This window comes from Thunnus maccoyii, chromosome 10 (genome assembly GCF_910596095.1).
Source record: "Thunnus maccoyii chromosome 10, fThuMac1.1, whole genome shotgun sequence".
NCBI classification, from domain to species: domain Eukaryota; kingdom Metazoa; phylum Chordata; class Actinopteri; order Scombriformes; family Scombridae; genus Thunnus; species Thunnus maccoyii.
Genome location: NC_056542.1, coordinates 18,358,851 through 18,384,922, shown reverse-complemented (window position 1 = coordinate 18,384,922; position 26,072 = coordinate 18,358,851). Strand labels below are relative to the sequence as shown.

At 40.0% G+C, this 26,072-nt stretch overlaps 1 protein-coding gene across 4 annotated transcripts in view; it reads right to left on the bottom strand.

Annotated features, from left to right (window-relative positions):
- The window catches only part of creb5b (cAMP responsive element binding protein 5b), a 45,177-nt gene extending 19,115 nt beyond the window's left edge, over window positions 1-26,062 (bottom strand). For 2 of the 4 annotated variants that reach the window (XM_042422860.1, XM_042422856.1), the window contains exons 1-6: window positions 25,953-26,039; window positions 24,237-24,305; window positions 13,558-13,635; window positions 13,036-13,129; window positions 10,948-11,069; window positions 9,258-9,415 (exon numbers count right to left, since the gene is read on the bottom strand). In XM_042422860.1, the coding sequence (XP_042278794.1) occupies window positions 9,258-9,415; window positions 10,948-11,069; window positions 13,036-13,129; window positions 13,558-13,611 (428 nt within the window). In that variant the 5' untranslated portion in view covers window positions 13,612-13,635; window positions 24,237-24,305; window positions 25,953-26,039. Of the gene's footprint in view, window positions 1-9,257; window positions 9,416-10,947; window positions 11,070-13,035; window positions 13,130-13,557; window positions 13,636-19,597; window positions 19,709-24,236; window positions 24,306-25,952 lie in introns of those variants that run through there. The other 2 variants (XM_042422857.1, XM_042422858.1) reach the window with 2 other exon arrangements.
- Window positions 26,063-26,072: the final 10 nt, after the last annotated feature.

Genomic DNA, 26,072 nt, shown 5'->3' with positions numbered 1-26,072 from the left:
GAGGCTCTATCACCCTGACTGTGGGAGAGGCTACTCTAATGGAGGAGAACTGGTGGACTATCACAATTCTTTCTGTGTGAGGTTGCAAAAGAAAATCACTCTAGCATCTTAAGTAATTTCATGCATCAATTAATTTCACATTTGTGCTATTTAGCTTAGTTTATGTTTTCCCCAACTTTGTTTTTTTGTTTATACATGTTGCTGCTGCAACAGAGTCACAATGGAAAACAGAGTATGTGGTTGCTGCATCCATGCCGCAGTTGAAAGTTGAGGCATCTTGGGAGTTTTTGGATGCACTTTAAACGCGTACACTTCATGTAGTACAATGGATGAGTAATGATGATTGTGGTGATGAATGAATAATATTTGTCATAACAACCACATGAGATGTGCATGATGAGAATTGCATTTAGAAATCGCTACAGCGGTGGAAGCCCTGTAGGGAAAATCTCCCTCGGTGACCACAAAAGTGTGTGCGGACCGACAGACCTATCCACACTCACGGCCACATCAATAAATCACATGTACAGATGAGGCCCAGGCTGTGCTTAAACTATTGACAGCAGTCCTGCCTCCATCACTGGCTCAGGACTACAGCCATCCAAACACCCAGACTGCTCCATCTGCGCACGGTGACATCATTTATACAACTGCCACCAAATCCCTGCTTGTAAGAACACAGACTCCCAGCTGTGCGGGTGCTGCAACACCCAAACATACAGCATACATTAACTATACAGTTCCCGCAGCCTAAAAAAATCACCAGCGTTCACTACATGATTCTTCAATAACCTTGTATCAGGAGAATCAATAATTCTCCAGTTATCAGTATCATCAGGATGAATGCTGCCTCTCATCAGTCAATAAAGCTCCATTTCCTTGAGCATTTAGAAATTAGTGCAAACTAGAAGCATTAAGGTTAGCTGTGTTCAACGGGTTAATGTAATCAATTGACCACATCATAGCCTGGATTACGGTAATGGTGAGTGGTGAAGGAGTGATGGCCAAATGGGGGTGTACCAGAGCAAATGTTCCCCCACCTGAATAAATACCTGTATTTGTCCAGACCTTAAATATGTGCATTTACGCTCCAGACATTTTAGATTGCTCCGCACACACAGAACCATTACCATCCTGACTGTGTGTCATTTCTGTCTAACATCCCAATTTATCACAATCACACTCATTTAACTGCACATATGACATCTGAGCAACACGGCGAATCCAAACATTTCCACATGGGAAAAGTCATGAAAGTACAATGAGGTATGCAGTGTAGCTGTGCTCTACATCAACACCGTTTCCCTCTGCCAGCGTTCAAGATGATGAAATAACAGTCACAAGGCAGTGGCTGTGACATGCTGTTGATTTTGTAGATAAAAACTGTTTTGCTGGATCAGTTCAGTATGATGACTGCCTGCATAGCTGCTCTTTTTTTTCGCAGTGTAGATGTAGAATGAGATTTTCTGATGCTTTTTTTTACCTCAAACCACAGGGTAATACATTTTCACTGAACATAACACTATGCTGTAAAATCTATGCCTACAACTCTTGAAATTGGCTCATTCACAGTGTTTCAAAAGTGGCTTATTTAGCATATTTCACTTAATTTTGCATACAACTAAATGCATTACAATGCTGTTGTGTGTATTTATACATACAGTATGTTATACATGCATATATTCATACATTTATATGTCCAAGACAATCCTAACCTTGTGCACGCTATAAACTGTAGTAGATTAATGATGCTGATTTAATTCACACTTGAGCCATAGAAGAAGAGTTATGGGAATGTACTTGGTTTTAGGTGCAGATTGCCAGACCAACTAAAAAGATGGTTAGTGGAAGTGACTGTAAGTAACCATATAAAGTCACGTGTTGCAGAAAACAGCGAGAACATGTGCATGAAGCTTTCCTGAAGATTAACGGTAACAGACAAATTAAAAGCTCCAAAGATGCTGATATTCTCACTAGAAAAGTCAAATCAGTCTGCAGCCGAATGACTAGCAACTCTGGACAAAGATAAACTCTCTCTTTTTCATTATGCCTGTCCTCATTCACGATAAGACGATGAAATTCACTAACACAGAGCCACTTGTGGAAGTCAACCCGGCAGAAGTGAGTACACAGCAGGTCGCTGGTTGTGGCAGGTCAGGCTCTTGCTTTCTAGAGAAGAAAGGCTCCTTTGAAGCCTCTACAGGTTGTGCTGCTGTGTCTGTCTGTTAGCAAAGCTCACTTGCAGCAAGGCAGGGGGAGGACAAACACTATCCGTCACCACCCCACACACCAAAAACACAACCTGCTTGTCCAGCAGGAGGTAAAAAAACAAAGTAAGATCTGACAGCACTTCCTCTGGGGATTAACTCAGACTGTACTGATAAAGACAAGAAATAACTGGCGTAATGCCACTTCCAGGGTGGAGGTTTTTCTTACGCATTCTGAATATGTACATTTTCATTGTGTACATGAAAAGATATTTTATAATTTGTATATGCATATGCATAAAAGAATAAACCAACCTTTAAGTTAAGTTAACACCAAATAATCAAAATAATTTTTAGCTGCAGTCCTAAGTATCAACATACTTTATACATTGTAATGCATCATTTCAGCTTTAGCTTGTGATGCAGGATTTCTAATTTCCATATATACGATAAAAGCATTCTTCGTTGACGTCTCACAAAACATGTTTCTTCTTTTTTTTTTTTTTTTTTCTTTACTCTTCCACTTTCTGTGCCAGTGTGTGAATGTGCTGGAGTTGTGTGTGAACATGTGTGTGTGTATGCATGTGAGTGAATAATGACAGGCTGTGGCTCCACTGAGGGGATTGATAATAGCCTGGGCTGTGGGCCCCGGGGGAGAGCAGGTAGACACTCTGCAGTCCTGACCCTGCACTCTCACATTACTGAGTGCCTTGCTCTCAGCCCAGCTCTCCTCCACAATCCCCGCCCCAGAACCACCATCCCTCCAACCCCCGCCCACCTTCACTCCACCATGACATCACTGCTAGACCTTCTTCCATCCCTGAGTCCTCCTTCTGCTTTTTATCTCTTGCTCCATAGTATATTTCTCAGAGTTATCCCCCCCTCACACTGCTATTTTTCTCCCCAATGGAGCAGATTTGACAACTGTTCATTGTCCTGCTAATCCTCTATAACTCTCTTCTGTACCCCGCAGGGTGCCCACACATCAACTCAAGCCCCTCTACACTTGCTTGCTCTAACCTACAAATCCTGCAGTCTGCACATACACAAAGCTTTGCTGTCCCAATCCCCACAGTCCCAACTCCAGCTCGAGTACTGGGGGACTTTAACACAAGGGGCTTGGCTGCCATCCAAGAGGAGACAGAGAGAGAGAGAGAGAGGGAGAGAGGGAGAGAGAGAGAGCGAGAGAGAGAGGTGCAGGGTGCAGTCAGTCCACTGACTCATATCCTTCCCTTTCTGACTCTGCTCCAGCAATGATGTAATGCTCTTGGCTTTTCGCCCTCCCCCCACCCTGTGCCTGCCTACCCTCAGATTTCGTCCCTCCCTCCTCTCCTCCTCTTGCTTTTTCCCTCTCTTTCCCTCCTTGACTCGTCCAACATCGCTGCGCTCACTCCTTGCTGGGTGAAGTCACTGCGAGCCCTGGGTAGACACAGCAGCTAAAAACTTTCGAACGTAACCAAAACAGCCCAGGGCCAAGTTCCAGACGTTCGGGAGACGGTGGTGCAGTCGCCATGGGAACGGAGGTAAACAGAGGGAGAAACAAGGGCCTCAAACAGCTTGCAGCTGCCTGGCTCTCTGAGTAAACACTACACAGGACCTGCCCCTGATTTACTGCCTTTAATCACTGGTGGGAGGAGAGTGCCATGGGGTTTGGACTGAGGAAATAATACGAATCTGATCAAATAAATCAGCCCTAATGGGTTACGACACAGGCTGACTTTTATTAGCGGGCCAGGGGAGGGATGGATGCTGGGAGGGTGCTACACTCCAAGGGTTGGTGGGATGGATCTGGGATGGGGTGTCCTCTCATTAGGGAGCCTCAAGCTGAGTAAAGCCATGCCAAGGCACAGTTGAGGAATGGTGGTGAATGTTTGTCTGATGCCAATTAGTGTTGCAGGATTTGTTCACTAAATATGATATGCCATTGGCTAAGGACAATGAGGATGGGTTGTCTTTTATTTTCAACGAAAGCAAAAAGTATGTCAGTACATTCCTATCACTGCTGGATCAGAAAAACTCATAAGCAACAACTGTGTCATCTTACTACAACTTAACCTGCCATCTATCTGCAGCACCTGACTAGCGTTGTAACATTTGGCATGTACTGCCCCTTTCACATTCAATGATACTTCATCTTTCACCCACTAAAACCTGACTGTTTATTAGCATTTTTGTCCATCTCCTCCGTAACCAACTTCTCTTCCTCTTATCCTGCCACCTCATTCCTGTCTTCAACTGTCAGTCTCATCTCTCTGTCTTTCATTCAGTTTTCCGTTTTCACTTTCCTTTCATAATCTCAGCGCATTTTTCCCCACACCTTCATTCTTCTGATCCCATTTGTCCATACTCCCATCCAAACATGATCTATCTTTTCCTTTTCTTGTGCAGACAAGTCTCTTATCCTCTCCTGCACCCGACTAGCCATCAAACCATGTCCTCCACATCTGATGCCTCTCTTCTCCACCCTCCGCAATCCTTCATTTCCTCTCCTCCATCTACCTTCTATCCCCCTCTTCCTCTCCTCCATCCACCTCTGATCCCTTTCTTCCTCTCCTCTGTCCACCTCTGATCCCCCTTTTCCACACTTCCCTGCGCTGTGATCCCTGCGCTCCCCAGAGCTGTGAGGCATGTCCCTGTGTGTGAGTTGCTTGTGCAGGAGCCTGCATGTGTGGTGGCCCCGGGGCAGGGATGACACAGCCCCGCTGGAATGAGAGGGAACAGAGTCTGGGCGTTCCTCTACAAACGCACTATTAAACCCACTGCAGTACACAATGAGCTCATCTTAATTCAGGTCAGATGTACATCCTGCATTTTGTCTTTCTTTTTCTCTCTTTCCTTTTTTGTAATTGATTGCACTGTATACCTTTGTTTTTCTGTAGCTTTGTTTATTTATTCTTCTGCTCTCTCTGCCTGGTACTGCTCTATCTGCACTACCCCTACAATTTATACATGGTTGACTGTTGCCCATATTTGTCTATGGAAAAGGGCATTTGTCAAGTTGGAGCATGAGGGCACCTCAGGCATTTTGCAGAGGTCCTGCGCTCCTGCACTCAGGGCGGACCTCTCTCCTTATCACCGCTGTCTGAATGCAATCTAATCATAAACAATAATAAAGGAAGTTTTGTTTAAATTGTGAAGTTCATGAGGTCAAAGTTTGTCCGTGGAAACATGAAAAGTGCATAACTCTCTCCGTTGAAGAGAATTTCTTTGTTCTGGCACTGGCGCAACGGGTGGAGAAATACTATGAGCACACTTGTTTCATTACAAGCATGGGAAAATGTGTTATGCAATCTATGAAAATGTAATATTAATTGCATCCTGGAATTAAATCATCAAATCTATCTGTACCACTGTAACATCTGAAGTACTATATGTAAACTGAGAGAGAGAAAGCAAAGATCATGGACTTCTATGTTGATCACTGTCTATATTAGGATACAAGACATGTAAATGTGCTTGGTCAAACCGATTCTTTGAAAGACAAAGAGTGGTAGGTATCAATATGAAACGTGAAATCTTGTACCTAGTGGTCCACAGATCAATCAGCATGTCTTCTCCAATCCTTTTGAGAAAACAGTAATTTCACAGATAACGTGTCGCTCTACATTTGGGTTTTGCACGAAACCTTGCTGTTAAGAAGGCATCAACATCTATTTGTGCTACTTCCTTTTAAGGCAAAAACAAGGACCACAAGTTGCTGGTGGCTCTAAGGTGTGAAAAATAATGTGCATTTTAAGCAGCATGGGAAACAAAACCACAAATTGACTTCCTTCAGAGCTGTGCAGGGTGATGTGACAGCCACGCATCAAGCTGCACGCTTGCCCACAGGTTTGGGTGGAACACAAGCCGATTTTAGAGTAAGTTTAGAGATAAATCCTCCATTTAGAAAGAAAAAAGACAACAGTCTACTACTGACCGACGACTTTGAAGAGAAACTGTTTGTGACACATTTGTACAAGAATAAAATGATACGTAGTTCTATTTTGAAATCGCTCTCCGGGAATAACTGAGCAAAACGATCAAGGATAGATGGTGACAAACTGAAACCGTCTCACATAAGTGGTTTTGAGGATCACACCCTTTAGGTTAACACAGTCCTCAACATTCTTAGGAGTTACGCATTGAAGTTGTTAAAGAACGTGCCTCAATTTAATAAAAGCACCTGTTTTTATACACAGCCAAATTTTAGAGAAGTATTTAAATACCGCATGATTATAAATTGATGATCAGATACCACATCTGTACTGTAATCACTCCTCACTTAACCCAGCTGCATTCAGGTTGATTGTGCTATGTAATGGAAACGACTGGACTGGAATTCTCTAAAGAGCCAGAATAGAGGAATGTCATTTTTAGTTCCTTGTGCCCACACCCATATTCCCGTACATCTCCTCTTACGAGTCAAAAGGTTGAGGTTTCCACAGAATGTTGTATCTCACATGGTTGACTAGTAACGTCCAACACATTTAACTCTGACATAACTCAGTGCCAGATGTTTATAATTGAAAAGCAGAGAGCATTCAAATCTGTTGGACGCCGCTTCCCTTTGTATGATAATGATAGCCGTGACATTAAGATCTGCTGGCTGGTTTCATATGCCTGGTTTTAACACTGGTTTGTGTCAGTGTAGTTCCCCAAAGACCTTGTTTAGGGACTCAGAGCAGAAGGAAAGAGAGAAAAAGAGAGAGAGAGAGAGGTCCTCAGGTTTCACAGCTGCAGGCCCAGCTCAACCCTAAAGTAAATGGACTTGAGGAAAGCCAATCCTAATTGATTCCAAGCCTCAAAGCTCTTTAGTAAACATTGTGGAGCAATGAAAATGACTTGTTATCCTAATTCATTGGATGCTCACGCTGTGCGTTCAGCAGAGCTGAGGAACAGACCAAGGAAGCAGATGGAACTGAGATTAAACTGATTTTGTTTGGTGATTTCTTCTCATTCAGAGATATATTCTCCACAGAGCTCCATAAAGTGTGTAAAGATTAAAAGCTGTACAGCATAGGCTTGCAATGATTACATACACAAACCTTTCCATTGTTGGTGAGTATAACAGTTTCTTTATTGTCTCACTAACATGTCAAGTTATTTTGGATAAAATTAGGTATAAACATTTGCACAATAAATATGTCACTATGGATTCAAAACAACTACTTTTACATGATTGGCTTGTCTTCACAAAGACATGGAAAATCCAAAATATATCAGCTACAATTATAGGACCTTAATAGTACAAGAGGCGAGTTATCACAGCCACTGATCTGACCTTCAGTAGGCTGGACAGAGCACAGTTAGCCTGTAAAGTGTCCGGCTTGTTCTGTGTGTAGGAAGTTCCTGTGGAGAGACCCTGTGCATGGAGCCTTTGGTAAGCCCTAATGGTTTCCTGTGGAAGCCCTGCTCCTCTGTGGAGGGGTTTCCTCAACCCATTTTCCTGCTGATGTGAACATTTCCAGATTAGTTTTCTCTTGTGTGAATCTACTCTTCCTATTCATGTGTTAGGACCTCACCACCCCAATAAACAAATGACGCCTCTACAGTTTCAGTACATACAGGCCTCTGCTGGGGGAATGCCTCAAATGATGTGTCATAATTACCATTTTTTATGTTTAAGTGCCATTTTGTGGCTGTCAACCACCACTACATAGCATACCAAGTCTGATTTTCAAGTGATGTGTTTTTCTGTTTGTGAAAGCTGTAAAACCACCAGTCTCTCAACAAATCAGTGAAGGATTTGTGATCATAAACGACTGTGAATGGAAGTGAAGTAGTGAGTCTGTGCTTGAGCGAGGTGAGGAGTTTTTAATGACAGGTAAACTGAGGTGAAGCAGGCCCAGCAAAGTCTCTGTTACTGGCAGTGATTGCTGCTCCTCCAAGGGGATGAAATTTCATCCCTGTCCTCGACAAAGAGCCTGACGGGGTGTCAGTCAGGCTTAGTGATGGGCCTCCCATCCAATATTCACTAGCTCCTCTAGCTGTAAATCTACACAAGACAACCTCGACACAACGCAGGCCTAACACTGAGCCATCTCAGTGTCTCACTTGCTCGCCACAGGCCTGGTTTACAGTGACAAAGACCTGGCACGAGGTTGAAGGTGGTTGGGGTTAAGGGACAAGGAGTGAAAGAGGTCAGTGGAGGGTCCTCATGAGGATAAGAGCAGAAAAGTCTGTACATATGTTTGTATGTGGTAATGATTGTGTTACTGATATATAAAGACAAAATGTCAGTAGAGGGAGGCAATCTCAAGAAAGGCAATACCTTCAAAATGCTGATAGGTTGGTAGAGTTTATACAATCAATGCCCCACACAGCCTCACTACATATAGTATGAACATACAAACCTTGAGGACAGCAGACTGATTATGACTTAAAATGCTTTAAACTTGATGATGAACTATTCCTTGACCACTAAATACTGCAGGTAAATGATGAAGCAGCACACCATACAGACTGCTGTTATTATACACCTGTGGCATGGCAGTGCAAATGTATCAGAGAAACAGAGCTCTAAGGTTGTGGCTGCCATTCCCATACATTGAAAGGAACTATTTTAGAGCATGAAATGCTAAACCGTTGTAAAAGCAGTCACGGCTGACAATGATCTCATCTTGTCCTCTGGGACCATCTTTTACATGCTCTACTGTGGGACAATACTGAATGAACAGCAAAACATGAATCTCAAGCCCAACACACACTGGTCCAAATGTAACAAAACTCTGACATTACCTCAGAGACTACAGAGGGATGACAATCGGCACAGACACAAAGGGACCAGGCCAAGCCTGAGGCTGTCGCTACAACAGGGTCGCACTTGAGGTGAGAGGATACACTCTAATCATTGCACTTCGTAGATAATTTTCAGTCTGTCAGCAGTTCTTAACAGTGTTTGTACGCCTTCGTAACAGAATAAAAACTCACTTAATGCAAGAGGTGCAAATATAAAATGTATTCTTCCCTCTTTGTGTTGCCTTTCTCATAAAACCTATATTCTCTGCAACTGTTAATTAACTAAATCTTGCCAGTGCTCTACTTAAATCTCCAGCTGTGTGGCCCACTCACCCTATCTGCCTGTTAGTGGATGGAGCCTGAGTGATGACGGAGCTGGACTGAGGAGAAGGCAGGGCCTGCTGGATCACTATGCTGGTATCATGGTTGCCCATTCGTGAGTGGGACTGCTGGTGCTGGCCTTGGCCTGCCTGGCCGTGCAGTGAGATGTTCTGCAGAGTGGAAGGGGAAGAGAAGAGAGAATAGAAAGCAGAGTATACAAAGTTAGGTATCTGTCAAGAGTGTTACGTTCTTGCAAAGAAGTTGTATTTTCAGCACAACTCCAGCAAGATAACTGTTTGCCCTTGGGCTCCATACACCCATCTTGAATGAGTAATGAGGAACTATTTTCTCCTGAGTGGAGGGTAATGAAGACCAGGTTTCTTATTGTTATTTACCCAGCAGGACAGTTTGTTTGTTTTACCTCCTGTTACATGTAATGGCATATACAGTACATTTAAAAATAACCCAGTGCCGCAAGGAACAACATATTTCCAAACCTCACTCACATGTCTTGGCATAAAACAAACAGCAACTTGAAGTGATTTGCATGAGTCAAATGTGAAACAGCCACAGGAAATGAGCAAATATAAAGAAAAGAATACAGACAGACGCTGGATTCAAGATCAGGTACTGACTGCAAAATACACATATTTGAGGAAATTCATCGATCATCTATAGAACTAAAGCAATCAATCCTCCATATTTGTATTAGTGTCTGCATGTGGATATAGTGTATGTGTTTTGTTAAAATGGGACAATTGCTGTTTTCCTGAAGTTTCGATGATTTCCCTCCTTATCTCTTACTGTTGTGCTCTTCACTCCCCGAGAGTCTTGCTCTGACTCGCCTCCTGCTGACTTAGCAGAGCCTCCCATCGTAAACCACACAGACTGGGGAGGCTAGACGTGGCTGACCTGAGCACAGACGAGCTCCAGAGCCAAACCACCCAGATGACAAGCTTAGCTGCAGCATGCATGCACATCTTTCCAGACATTAGATAAGCAGTCTGTCTTGTGGTGATTTGACTAGTACCCATGTTTCAGGTGAAGGTGCCTCAGGGCAGATCTATAATGCATAAATGATCATGTCTTTTGTCAAATGTCAAAGCTTTGCAACTCTCTTTGCATGCGTGAATGTCTGGCCAGGTCTTTTATTGTTGCCACAAAAGTTGTCTCAGGGGTCTGTTTTTACGTCTGGGAAGAAATAGGACTCCCTCACGGAGTGTATGGCTGGAGAGCTGTTTGAAGTTTCAGGTGGAGAACTTGATCTCTCTTCTCCTCACCTGTGGTGGGTGACAAAGCTCCACCTGCTAGCTCTGACTGTCACTGTCAACAAGACTAATGAGAACTGGGGAGCGTGCAGTGTGCTTTGTGGCAAAAGAAGGGTGGGACATACAACACATAGTGAAAAGGTGAAAATATGACAAAATAATTAGAGGTGTATACATACCTGTGGTTATCCGCTTTTTATCAAGTGAGAATTGTGTGGTTACATGAGGTCTAGGTGTTTTGAATCTATTTAAAGAGTGTGTATCAGCTCATTGCATGTGGGATGTTGTTGGTGACATGACTGATGATCGCAGCAGAGAGCAGCTCCTAACCGCCTGACCTAACCCCTGTGGCTGGCTGTGGCTTAGGTTTGCCTCCAGTTTTTGTTTTTTTGTTTTTTCAGCCTGAGGCTTTGTTATATCTATTCCTGCAGTACCTGTTTACTGTCCTCTTCCTCCTGGGCCTTGCAAAACTCTTGCTCAATGGAGCAGTCCAGCTCACTGAACAAGCCCACCTCCTCACAGTTCTTCAAGAAGCGTGTTGGTGTTGGCGTCTGGTCTGGAAATCAGGGAAAACAAACAAGTCCAGTTTGAATATAGACTATTGCTTGTTTGTTAGGCTGTACGTACACCACGATTATGCAGAAAAGAATAGAGCAGCGTATAAAATAAAGGACAAATGACACTGCATGATGACTGGGACTTTTTTCATTCTTTTCTATTTTCTTTTTGAGCTTCTTTTTATTTTTCAAATTGTTTTGTTTATCCTTGAACTTTCTAAATCTCTTCACTTCTTTTAAGATATTTATGTTTAGTTTGTTTCGCATTTCTTGTTACATTGATTTTGCGTGATTTTAATTTGCTGTTTATTTTTATTTGTTTATATGAAAACTAATACTTTATGGAAGCTAATGGAGATCCAAATAAAGACTTAAGAATACAGAATATACATAAATAAAATGTATTTGCAATGATTTTAAGAAAGCATTACTTCCACACAGTTAGGGAGAGAAAGATACTATTCTTGACAGCCCCATTTCAGCTGATAAAGTACAGATCCCACCTACCGAGTGGGGGTCTCATTTGTTGAGCTCCGTCAAGCCGTGGTATTCAACTTGACTTTGTGGGGGGTGCACACAGATCAGGTTTCAGACAGTTGAAGGTGATTTTGGGATCAGGCTTGTTTCAAAGGCTAAAAGCATACTTCATGGTGTGTTTATCCATTCTGGCTAGACTGGGGATTGACTCAAACTTTCATGATGACCTATGTACCCAAAATACAGTTTAAGGGTTTTTTTCCATTTTGCTGAGAATGTAACTCAAGCTCTATAAATAAAAACACGAGTAATGTCACTTTTTGGTTGGGGCTAACACCTATGAGTCAATGAAAAAATTAGCAACAACAGATAAAGATGAGGCCGGCAATTACAGTGCTAAATGTTTTAAACTTGGTGACTTTGGTAACAGCTAGGGGAATTTTACCATCTGTGGCTGACAGTAATATGACTTACAGCAGTGTTTCCTGAACTTTTTTAATCATGTAATAAAAGCAGTGACTACTTGAAACCCCTTATCAAAGGATGTAGGTCTTAACCAAAGAATGATTTTCCCTTGTCAGATTTTTTCATAAAAATAATTTATAGTAATTCACAACAAAAAAAGTAATGATTAGAGAAAGCCTGAAAAATAAATATAGCTTTATGTCATAGTATTTTGTCCTACCCTGATACATCCCATGAGCCCTTTTGGGGGTCCTGACCCCACTGACTTACAGTATAACTACTGACAGTTTTATCTTGACTTCAAGGTCTCAAATAAGAGAAATGGTCAGAGCTGTAACTCAGACAACAGGCAATAAGGACACCCGGCCTAGAAAATCCGATCCTGCTGTCCAGTGAGTGTAAATAATAAAGAAGATACAATCTCAGCCGTGTGGCTAGAGAGGTTCATACTGTTGTCTAGTGTGACAGGGCCATTTCTAGGGATGGATATCTAGACTTATGGATTGGCCTTGGGTTGACACTTGAATATGCAGCTCGCAGTCTAAGAAATTGATGTTGCTTTGAACAGTAGATTAACATGCAGATCAGCATGTCATCTATGACTTATACATGCCATCATCCATAAAACTGTTGTAAACCATCTCCCACTCATTCTGTAATAAGATAAAACTAACTAAAGACACCTCTGACGATGGGGAAATGCAAATCACAGGGGGAGAAATGTCAAGATGTTTAGCTTAACATGCTAATTTCCTCAGTCATACGTCAGCGTCTTTTCTTCCTGCAGAAGTGTGCGTTAAGTGGTTTGCACTGATTATAGCTGAGCTGCAAGGTAAAGGTGTGTCACATGATTTACATTACTGTAAACAACTAGTATAGACACGCCATAAGGTTTTCTGATGACAGACAAGTACTCTTGAGTATGAGTCACAGAGGCACACACCTGCAAATGAACTACAAGCGCCCCATGAGCCCTGCTGAGGTAGTGAGTGGTGAATCTGTATTGATGTAGCCGCAACTCACCTGATAACATGTTGTCATTCTTTATGGAGGGGAACTTAAGGGTCATCTCATGTTTGTGTCGATGTATCATCAGATGGTCCTCGGTGGGGAATCGCTGTTGAGATTTTTTTAAAGTAGCATTGTAACAATTATATGTACAAAGGAAAATAAATGTTCTATTAATCCATTATGAAACTTAAAAATGAACCTATACACTTATTCCAATATAAACATTGCATCCATTTAAACACTGCATTCTAAAAAAGCATCAGCTTTGGTGTTGACTTCAAAGAGCACTTTGTTCTATAGTTATTTTTACACCTACAGCGTTATTTACAGTTTGTGTTTCACTCAGTTCGATGCTCCTCTGTTTCTCGCTGATGCGTGAGGCAGTAACCTACTCCTCAGGCCACCCCAATGTACTCCTCTTCATATTACAGACATACACACACACACACACACACACACACACACACAGACACACACACACACACAGAAACGCACGTACTGAGTGGTATTGCTTTGTCTTCTTGACACACTCACCTGAGAACAGCCAGGAGCGTTGCACACAAACGGCCTTTCCTGGTCTGAGTTCATCACTCTGGTCAACTTCTCATAAAACTACAAAAAAAACCAAACAAACAAACAAAAAAGCAGAAAGTGAAGAGAGGAAGTGAATGACTTGAGTTTCCCCACCAGCATCCAAGAGGAAAAATACACTCTTTGTTTCCCCCATGACCAAAATTACCATTGCACCTGAAACAGCTGCACGGTTATTATTTTCAGTTTCAGTTTTCTCACACTACAGTATTCTGGGATTCACTGAAACGGCTAAAGTTTTGTGTTTTCAGTGACACTGGATTCAGACGCTTCAGCAAAAAAAACAAACAAACACTTCTTTCATGCACTAGTAAAGCATTTAAACATTCCAACATACTTAAATAGTTTCACTTTTTATTACTTACTTTATTATTTACTTTATTACACAAATAGACTATAACTTGCTCTAAAGCCATTCATATATTAACAACAACAACAACAACAATGTACTGTTATACTGTAGCAATGTTGTTAAACTCATTCAACATTAATTTCTGCCTGGCCAACAGAAGTACATATATACCTCCGAGGCAACTGTGATGGATTTTAGCTTAAATTTGGGTTGGAACAATAAGAATAGTTGAAATTCTTAATCAAAGACCTGTCATCAAATGTTAATTGTCACCACTGGTCTGCCTACTACATGTGAAAACACCCAATTTCTCTAAGTTGCCTATATAGTGAGATGAATTAAATGTTGAATTAAAGTCTCATCTAAAACTGTTTTTAAAAGTCGCCGTGATATTTTCAAGTTTCAATCATAAAGCAATTATTTAAAGATTTAACTCAGTTATTCTGTTCTGAATTTGGAGAACATCTCATGGTGAGAACAAGAAAATGAAGCAGTGGTAGAGCAGCACTGCATGAGGGATAGGTAGGAGGTGCAGTTTTATTTTCTGAAAAATAGCTTTAAACACAAGAGACAGTTTTAAAACCCACAAATAAAAAGGACAATATATTTGTTTACCTGCTACTGCTGCCAAATGTGTGCTTTATAAATAATTGCTCACTACACTTCAGCCATAGCCATGCATCATGTCAAATATGCAATAGCTTCGTTTATTATTTTAAATGCTCTGATGATTCAAAGTGAAAGAGAGGACAAACTTCCCCAGAGGAGAGGGGTGTCTCGTATCTGTGATTTGTTGAAAAAATGTAAAATCCAGAAACCAAAAGACAAACCTACAAATTCTGTGAAAACTATCCTGTCTGTCCGTTCTCTTACAGAAAGCAAAACATACACACAAAGGATGCATTCTGCATTCACCTTAAAAATATTCAAAAAAACACCCTGATTATATTTATGGCATGACATCAGTGAGAAAAACAACAGAAATGACAGGTGCATTTTAACAGCTTCCCAAGATCAAACCAAGGCCAACGATGTGCCATTTAAAGGCTTTGATGTGCATTTTAATCAGTCACTGCATTTAATGTATGCATGCATGATGCTTCACTCACATTTAAATATATTAATCATAAACTTTTACAGCTAGCATAATTGTTTCTGTTCCTGATAGCCAAAGCAACTGGTGTTCAAACCTTTAGACAAAAAGTAGACATATATTTACATAATTTTAAAGAGGAAAAAGTATTATTGAGATGTTTCCTGGTAGGGACCCGTGTACTTTTTGAATACTGAGAATACATAAAGCTGTCCAGTACTGAATGCTGGTAAAGCTTGGTCAGATTCTTAAATTACTTATTCTTTAATCCTTGATTTCCTAAATTAAATCATTCCATTACATTTTGAATAATTGAATAATGATTATTATAATAATTGAATACTGCATTTAATTTAAGCAAAATTCTTATTAAGATGTTCATTTTAAAACAACATTAAACACTGATGCATTTAAGAAGTTTGGCTTATTTTAGTAAATTACTTTTTAAAAATGGGTTTTGTTGAAAATATTGATTATACTCAGCAAAGTAAAGTACAGGGAAATAAAATATATTTGAGTATTCTTTTAACTGAATCCCTTGGTTTTGTCTCTAACATCATATTTGGTTACTGCTGGCTGTTGTGCCTCAGTGTGTGTCGTATATTTTGCTTGTTGATTGTCTAGTATAATGACGTGTACTGTATACTGTACTATCACTGACAAACAACCTCTAAGCAAGCAGTCACCTCATGCCAGTACTACATTCTGACAGATGTCCTAACGGATGTTAAGTACGAGAAGAGTTAGGGTAGTCTCTATTAATCCCCCTCTAAGAACAGCTACAGCACAGCAGCTATGAACCAACAGCAGCTCCAAACCAGCGATAGTAACAAGCATATTCTTAAATATGAACATGTCTTTTGGTGTGAGACGTGCAAAAAAGTAAAGAACATTCAAACACCAAACGGGAGGGCCCCAGTTGGCCAAGGACCAATTAGAGAAGTAAATTAGTTATTCTAAATACTCATTTTGTATTCCAATAAATAAATTAAGCCTTTACAGTCAATTCAAAAGGTGCCTGGATTCATTAGAAAAGTTGATGTAAAAGCACTGTGAATCTCTATTTTGACACCTCAAAGTTAGGTTGAAAAGAAGATAATGGAGATAAAGTAGCTAGTAGAGAATGCAACAACAATACTGCTAATTATAACTAATCATAATAGACTAATAATTTATTCATCAGCATTATGTGATGCAAAGGTGAACGGTTATTTATCATGTGTGCTCTTGGTGATGACTGAAACATCTACAGTATTTACAGAAATTATATTACGTTCAACATTTCTCATTAATTCCACACAACACAACGTTTATTACTGCTTTACCTACCGATTCACGAATACTGAGACGCAACAGAAATTCAAGTCAGCGCTGCGTGTCACGTGTTGAACATGAATACCTTCATACACTATGTACATGTGTGTCTTTTTCATGGGTACAGACTATTTCCTCAAGCACAGTCAAAACACTCAAATATTGTGTTATGCTAAGCAGTGCTGTTTTCCTAACAAGCTGTACTTCATGACTGAGCCTGCAGAACAGGGTCTGGACAGGGTCTCTCTGTCAGAGAGCAAATGAGCCCTGGTCTCTCTTTCTGTCACCAGTTCACTTCGTCTCCTCTAAAGGGCCCCTAAAAACTCACCTGGTCTCCTTTGACACAACAAACATGGCTAACATTGCTGGTCCTAACTCTGAGCCCAAACTAGACCGACAATGATGTAAAGTATTTAGAACCGTGCTTCAAAAGTCCATAAACTTTTTCACCTTGAATCAACATTTTAAGCTCCATTCACATCTCAAATGCAGTTTGCTTTTTGTACAGTTTTTGTTGCCACAGTCATTTTCTTGCATTCTCCTTCAACGCATGTAAAATAAGTCACTTCATCTAAAACTTTACAATAAATCTCCAGCCCTGATAACACTAAAAAGCATTGAAAAAAGAGCCAAAGTGTTTCCATGACTATTAGGACAGATGCAGAAATTAAACTTTTACCGTCCTGTTTCTCAAATCGGACTTGATCATTTCATCACATTTACTAGGAAATTCAAACCATATGAGGCATAAAACTTTTAACCATTAATTCTGTGAACGCCTTCTGTGAAATATCCAATAGCTTTCACACTTCCAATTATCAGTACTCAACGCCCTTTCCTTGGAAGGGGCACTTGGTTCTCATTTGATATAGATGTTTTAGTTTAGCAGAGGAAATTTGGTTACACTTTACATTAACTATATCCTGATGTGAGCGAGGGGAAGGATTAGGGCTCCGGAGTTCGATTTCAAGAGGAACTGGGGAGTAATTCTCCAGGTAGACCGCATATTAGAATTTAAACAATATGGTAAGTAAAAGAGGGGTTGGGGTGCAAAGGCATATGGGGTTAAAGCAAGCGCAAACATGCGCAGCAATTGGAATCTCCAGCTCCCCATAGCCTGGGCCTTTGACAGCACAAGTTCAAGGTAGGATCACAGCGATCCCTGAGGCAGGGAACATGGCTCTCTTAGACTGTGTCTGCCCTGAACTCCTGCTCTTGAACCGAATGCGTGACAGAGAGACTGTCGAAACGTAAACCTCGATAGCTATCAATTACTGCTCTTTTCCACAACATGTAAACTCATAAGAAATACAAGAATGTCACCTCACAGGGCTACTGTTGCTCTAGTCTTAGAATTTCTTGAAAAGAGAGATGTCTAAATTTGTATTTGCATTCAAAATGTTCACTGCAAAACCATAACATGAATGCAACATGTTTGTTTACAATGAAATGAGCCGAACTGTTGATTGACCTGTGTGATTGGTGTTATGATTACTGTCATTTGAACTCCCCCCACCCCCACCCCCCCCTCTTCCTCCTCCTTACATTAGTGCAATCATTACCAGAGGAATGTTTCACCTTGGGCACATGCAACAACCATCAACAAATAAACTCTCTGCAGGTCACATTTCATTGCTGCAATGAGCAGTTGGATCGTATTCAAACTGAATGCTTGTGGGAAATATGGGAAGAATTAGATCTGCATCAAGGTTACCGTATAATACTAGTTATCCAGTAACTTTGATGTAGCACCAGTAACTTTATAGAATTCTCTATTTTGTATTTATTTATCTTATCTAATTATTTGTTACTTATTTTTCTTTATTTGTTTAAGATGTCAACGAATGAAGCACTGGTTTATTATAATTAGTTATTTATTTCTAAGGGAAATTTTAAGTTGCATTTGTTAACTTCTTATAGGAAAAGATCATTTAAAAAAAAAACTTTTGCCAAGGCTCCGTCTATTTTCAGCTTTTTCCTCAAACTATACTTTTATAAAGATTCACCTGATTCTAATGAAGTACAGTTGCTAATTTTATCTTTTTTCCCCCAAAAAACTCCTTTTAAGTCTATTTTAAGTAACCACAATATTATCATCAAACTGAAAGCTCTTCTTATTATTATTATGTCTTAGACTATTAATATTGCGACAAATTAAAAGGGACACAAGGAATAAAACTGGAAGCCTACACAATAATTCATCAGCACTAAAGCAGCGTTCAGGGGAAACAAGTGGTTATTGATAGTGTGCCACATAAACATAATGACAGCGGAGACTAATCAAATGATTAAAACATCTTTGTTGTGTTTGTTTCAAGCCGCGGCCACAAAGCGCGCCTCGTCAGCACAACCCTCCTGAAAGTAACCCTCAACATCTCAGCGGTTAATCAGATATCGACTGGCCTGCAGAATGACGTAATGTTGGTCACACTGCTGTTCAAGAGAAAAGGGACCTTAAATTTCTTGTGAACAGGGGCATCAGTCCCTTCTTTTAAACTGGCATGACAGCAAAAACCACCGGGCTATCATTTTCCAGACGATCACTGGTGAACCGCAACACAGCCGGGACAAACACACACACACACACACACACACACACACACACACACACACACACACACACACACACACACACACACACACACACATAAACACACACACACACCGGCTCTGCGTATCCCGACATGGGACAGGCATGACAATGATGCGGAGAGCCAGCTTTGGAGCTTTGGGAAAGTTAGAAAAACTGGAGGAAATAAACAAGTGCTGTGGAGTGCAATGAAAATCCTTTGCAATAACCGCTTCTGTGGTTGTTCAGTCGGAGCTTGAGATAGATGAATTCCTGCAGACTTGCCTCCGCTGCTACCTGACAGACCGAGCAGCAGCGGCCACTTGACTCCGCGTTCAACTTCAACAACAGTCAACAGATTAGGCCAAACGACAGCAAAGTGACATGACAATGCAGCCACTCTAACAAAAGTACCATGACACTTTTTGCTCTTGTAGCTGCATGCATCAATAAGTTAAAAATGAGAGAGAGTGAGAGAGGAGAAAAAAAAACATCTTGTCCCGAGACTGGAGCGAACAACAAAACAAGCTGTTGCATGAGGGAGAAAAAAAAGGAGGAGAAAAGTAACAAGGATCGCTTTTTTAATAAACCCAGCAAACCTGCAAAGGCGCGTGCACCCGTCCTCTGCAATGATCGTAGAAGGTTTTCAACTTACCAAACAAGTGTAGAAAATGTGAAGCAGTCTCTCAGAAGAAACCACGTTGGACTGAGAAAAGATTACAATACGATCTATTTAGAGAAGCATAACGTCACCCCCGGGTGACGTCACGTGGGATTCCTGAACTTCTAAATCATTGCGGTCCGCTTGGAGGCGGCGCGAGCGGGGCGGAGTTTGCAAATGCACAGACACACGCACACACACACACGCACACACAAACACATATACACGCACACGAGGCATGGACGGACACTGCCGGACCCGGGAGTGGGTGTGGTGCAAAAACTGGATCTCCAGATCTGACCAATTAGCCATGCAAATAACTGCACTGCACTGTGCCGACTAATCTGACTGAAAACTGTCTCCTATATATGCAAAGCAACATCAGTAGACTGTGTGTGGGTGTGAAATGAGAAAAGTTCAATCACACATGTCATCACTTTCAACATTTAAACAATCCTCGAGCACCGTACTGGAAATGTCAGTCGCCAATTTTGAGTCATGCTAATGAGAAAATGCACCTTTTTTATTTATACTCCCCGCTTGATAATAAACAAATGAGCCACTCTTACCTAACTTCCCTGTAAAATAGTAATTTTCACAGCAGACACTTTGGGGAAAAGCACATGTGTTACTCATAAAATTAATGATGGCTCCTTTCTAATCAAGTGTCTTAGTAAGAGCATGACAGTGTGTCCAGCACGCACAACACCAGGTATGTGAAACTTAAGTTAAATGGAATTCAACCATCATTAAGTTTTATCATTTATACCTGTGCTTTTCCTATTGTGACATGTCCAAATGTCTGCTGTGAAAAAAGTCTATTGGATTAATTAGATACAAGGAAAAAAAAGTATTTGCCTTTTCTCTTGCTCTCCAAGGTGCTCATGTCATGAGGGAGTTTCAAGCAATGGTAAGCTATGATGAATGTATGTCCACCGCTGGACAGCCATCATCCCTTTCTCTGTCAAATGTGTGCACTTTCTCTACGCTGGGATATTAGCTGGCCCCAGATTTCCTGTGTGGTAATTTGATCAAACACATTAATTGAAAAAAAATGAAATTTGTCAGCACAAAACTGAAGATAATGGAGGTCTTAAAAGTAGATTTTGATACATGGCACCCTCTTTTACGATTGATTTGAAAATACAGCAGTATAGTCCTCATCATATCACCCGATATTATGCTTTAGTTAAATTTAAAGCAGCACAAACCACTGGGTACACATTAAGCCTGGATAGTTTGGAGCAGCTGTCCCCTTTTCCATGTTGGTAATCCAGCCTTGGTGACAGTTTTCATATTTCAAAGTATCAAAGCTGTACTATTAGACTTTATTGTCATGGCCTGAACAGCTTGTTTTCTTTGTTAATTTTACTATCTGCCTCTTTTCTGATATCTAACTTGTACTTATTTGTTCTCTCTCTCTTATCAAAAATAATCTTTCATAAAAGGCCATAACCCAACAGACACCTTCCATGCATCATTAACAGCTGCACATGCAAATAAATTAGACGTGTGAAACATACAGTTGCTCCACACAGTCTTTTCTGAAATGTGAGCCTTAGCTACAGCACATTAGAAGAGATTTAAACGGCTTTGGAGTACAAACCATTTATGTTGACACTCTGTGTGACCTGCTGGTGCCAACTGGCTGTGATTTCTTGGGCCACAGACACTGGTAGTGAAGCCATCTTTGGCTCCAGGGATTAATGACTCCTCACACATTGAGGGATGTTTACCACTGGCCTGCGACCACTCCACTAGACGCACTAAGAGCTCTGTCACTGAAACAATAACGCAGTCTGAAAAGCCCTCATAACTCAGAGCTTCTCCGCCTCTGTCTTTTAACCAGAGCTTTAATCAACGTTTATGACATCCTTTTGTCTCTTTATTGCCAATATATTACCCAACCAATCCAAACATTATGCTCCCAGAGGAGCAGACTATTAAGGTTGGAGAGAGCCGATACAGTTTGGGTCAGTGACCCACACTAAAGCAGATTTGATCTATATTATACTAAACCTTTTATTATTATGCCTTTGTGCAATGCTTTTGAGTAAGATCACCTTGGGAGGATTTGCACCTCTGAGAATGCTTTGTTGCAGCAGGTACAAAAGGGACAGGAGGCTAAACAAAATGCCGAAAAAAAATGTTGTAGTTTCATACAGTACAACATACAAACAAAATAAAAATTAAAAAAACATCTACAAAAATACTTATACAACCATCCGAAATTGAAAGTAGCTGTCTTGTTTCCTTTTTCCATACCTTGAGCAGAGATGACTGCACCTACAGAGATGGAAATGTTAGTGTTGGACTTTCAGTAACGCTGCGTGCCATTTCTCATTACAGTGCCTCGACAAGGCTAGTAAGATTTACATATATGACTGTACATTCTGTTTTCTGCCATCGTCACTTCAAATAATTTTATTTATGTGTATAAAGTGCAAAGTTACATTCCAGATGGAGTAGAGAGACACAGACATAAAAACTAAATTCTGAAATTCTGAATTTAAGGTAAGTGACTTTAGTAAATTTGAATCAAATTCTAGTTCAGAGCAAATATTACTCACAGTGGCATCAAGTTTGTTTTTCCTAAAAGATATATGCCACGATCCTTTCTTCTATATTTCATTAAAAGTTTCACTCAGCAGAGGCAACACATCTTATCAAAACTGATTTGCAACCTGATTTGGTGTTTGCTAGTGGCAGAAGGGAAACAATATGGTCTCACAAAGATAGTCTGACTTCAGAGAGACATGTAAGTCCATTGGTTGCATAAAGTTATCTAGTTCTTCAATGACTTTGTTAATTAAGCAAAAAAAAAAAAAAGTACTTTCTGGGTAATTAATTAAGATTCTTTGCAAATTTAAGAACTGATCATCCTGCAATTTCAAGCCACTTACCTGCGGGGCTGTCACTGTTATTATAACATCCCTTATCAGTGGAGTAGGGTGGCTGAGAAAATGTCTGACATAGACTTAGACTAGTATTTATCAAGTCACAGAAATCCCCAAGACTTGTTGCTTATAGTTGATGTAATTTGGTTTCTGAATTGCTGAAGAGGCTGTACTGAGTAGGAAGTGTTAACTGAGTTAGAGATCAGGAAACACTGCGTCATGAGTCAGAACTAAGGACTTGTCTTTAGTTCTTGGAGATGTTTCAGTAATTCTTCATGCTCTGATTGCTATACTGCAAAACAGTGGTACAGTCATAAATATTCTGTTTGAGGTTGTAGAAATCATTTGGAATTTAACTTTGACATAAACTCAGAGAACTGTGTATATGCTTTGTTTAAACAATAAAAATTAGCTTTTGTACTTTAACAGTTTAATATTTTTGTTACCCCCTAATATCTTTATAACTTTAATTCTCCAGAAAAAAAGCTTTGTAAAAACTGTCCAAAGTTTGAAAAAACACTAGTGCAGGAGATTTGGATCCTGGAACACCAAAACATTGCTGTTGAGCCTTCTAGTGGGACTGTGAGCCTAATTCAACAAAACATGCTGGGAGGTTCCCAGTAGATAACCTCAGTGACATTGCCGCACTCAAACACTCAACCCTGTAACATTTACATTAGGTGGCTGGTGAATGGTGCTGCCTGTGTGACGGTTCTGTAGATTTATAACAGTGCAGGATAATGTGTTGTGTGCTCACTATTTGTGGGTAGATACATCGCTCTTTTGACATCTGAACTAGGCTGCTGTATGTGATCTGTCTAGATTATTGCAGAGGGATATTTATAATACTGATGTGCAAAATAGAAAATGTTCTGAGACTGTGATTTGAAACATGCTATATACATGGATAGTAAGAACAGCTTTATAGCTACTAATTCTTCTGTTCTATTAATGTCTGTGTTAAAAATGTATAAATAAACATAATGACAGCTTGAATTTGAATACAAGCCCAGGGAAACATTGGATCAGAGAAATTATAAAAGAAGGATTCAGCTGCTTCTCTTTACTGTAGCATGTGGGAGTGCCTATAACTATTTAACAGTGAGAATTTCAGTTGTTGGATAGCTCAAACTTGTTGGGTAGTTCAAAGAGGGCAACGGGGTTTAGTCACTTACCAGCAGCTGTGAAATGTGAGTTTGCCTGCGTGTGTGTCCACACTGAACAGTCTATTCAGTAAATCTCTAGCGCTGGAAATCACAAATGCATCTATTACCTCATCTATGTTTATGGGCTATAACAAATTGAAGAGTAATGATCAGTTGCAGCTACTCTCGTCAAGAACTAGCATTGATAAATAATTGATAGCGATGCCAGCATTTAAAACAGACCCATCAACTTCCTCAAACAAGGGGCTGTGTGTGATGTAATGCTTTCAAAGTAATATCCCACAGAGTTGTCAAGCATAACTGGAAAAATAGTTTTATCCTCACTGTGGTGCCTGATCTTAAAATGGGCTGGGCCCAGTGATGACCCATTACAGCATAACCAGGCACAGACTCAAGGTTACAGCCACGCCAACAAATGCAAAAAAGAAAGTAACTGGAGAAAGTTAAAGTTCGTAAATCTTCTTACTGTAATTTTGTATTTTTATAATGGAGTTCTGGCCCATTTGCAGCAGATCTGCACCTCTAGAAAGGCATTCTATATTTATAGATGTACAAAAGATTATTACTCACCTCCTACATACCGGTGATATGCATTTGTATACATATATGTTGTGCATCACTCCCACTCCCTCCTTTCCACTGAAAGCAGATGAAAAAAACCAGAACAAGTTAAAGTTTTGTAATTAACGTGACACTAAATATTTTACATCTGCTGCTCTGAGTCATAGTTTGAGAGGAATCTGCGCTCACAACACATGGTTGTTTATTTTCTGTGACCCTTGAAAATCGAAAATACATTACATGTATAATAGAAATGAAAGAAATTGGCCACTTTTGATGACTATCATAATCATATCATAATATCAATATTTCCAGCCGGTTTGAATGATAAATTTAACCTTTCATCAACTCATGATAGATTAACAGATTTTAGTGATACTGAACCTGAACTGAACACACGAAACAAGCATGACTCACATTTATCTACTGACCAACACTGCCACACTGTGGCCACAACATTTTTCTAATCTACTTGTTGATGGACACGTGTCTCCAAGTTCATGCCACAACTACATCAGTAACATTTAAAAAACTGCAAAAAATAATTACTGATGATTGCATATAATCAGCTAAATAATTAATAGATCATTTCAATGTGAATGTAGCCTAAAAGTGGACACAAATCCAGATTTAGACAGAACTGAGAATAACACCAGTTTTAGAGTTTGTTAGACTGTTGTGTGAATGACAGAGGAAACAAAAAAGATGAGAGGATTCAGCAGGTAGTTTGCAGTGATGATGCCAATCAGTTCCTGATCCTCCCTCTCTCTCCTCCATCCTGTCAACACTGTACTAAACTGCACAGTACTTGTGTCAAGTGAGACAAAATCTAAAAAAAAAACAACATAAAAAAACAACTTCCCCTCAAAATTTTACAAATTAAAATCAGTAACAATCTTATTCTGGAAACAGATTTAGATGTAGAAATTTGTTGTTTTTTTGTTTTTTTTTTGTCTTCACTTTGGCATCAGGCACTGGATTTCCTTCTCTGTGGCCTTTAGGGAAACTGTGCAATGGCTGAGATTTTAATGAATGCTCTACTTTTCAATACTATGGAGCATAATGGAGCACATTTTATGGTTTCTATCCACTTATCAATCTCATAAATTCACTATTTTGATTGAGAATATACATTGAGAGACAATACAATCACTTAAAAATGTTTTTTTTTTAATGTACATTATTTAATTAACTATATTTTATAATCAGAGTGATACAAAAAGCAGCTTAACAGAGTGGTTGCTAAGTTACAAAATTAATGAGTATTAGTTGGAGTGGTGATATTTAGGTAACTTGTGCTGAAATAGTTAATTGATTGGTTGGTTTACCATTTTAATTGATTAGTTATTAGATTAATGTGAAACTTCATTGAGTTAAATGATGGCAATTGATTAGTCATATGTTGTGGTTGCAGTGTTCAGGGGTAATTTAAATGGATTTTTAGGCAGGTACGTGGCCACAATTGCCTTAAAAAACAATTGTAAGAATCCACTTTGGGCTCTAGAAAATCATTATTTAATAATAAAATCATTATTATAATTAAACCTAGTATAAGTAGAATTTTGTATATGTTTAGCTAAAAAAATAGTTTATTAAAGAGGTTTTGGGATTAATCAATAATGAAAATAGTTGTTGATTGCAAATGTAAGATTATGTGTATACAACTCACAATTATTAGATCAAATCTGTGTATACTTATATACAATCTTATCAAAAACAGTTTACACTTTTCGTATGAAGGCGATGCCTCTTTACTTCCGATCTCGTCGTGTCTCTCCAGCTGCTGTTTTGACGCAGCTCGGAAAAAGTCACCGCGCACCGCCCCTGCCGCTCCAGCTGTTCGCA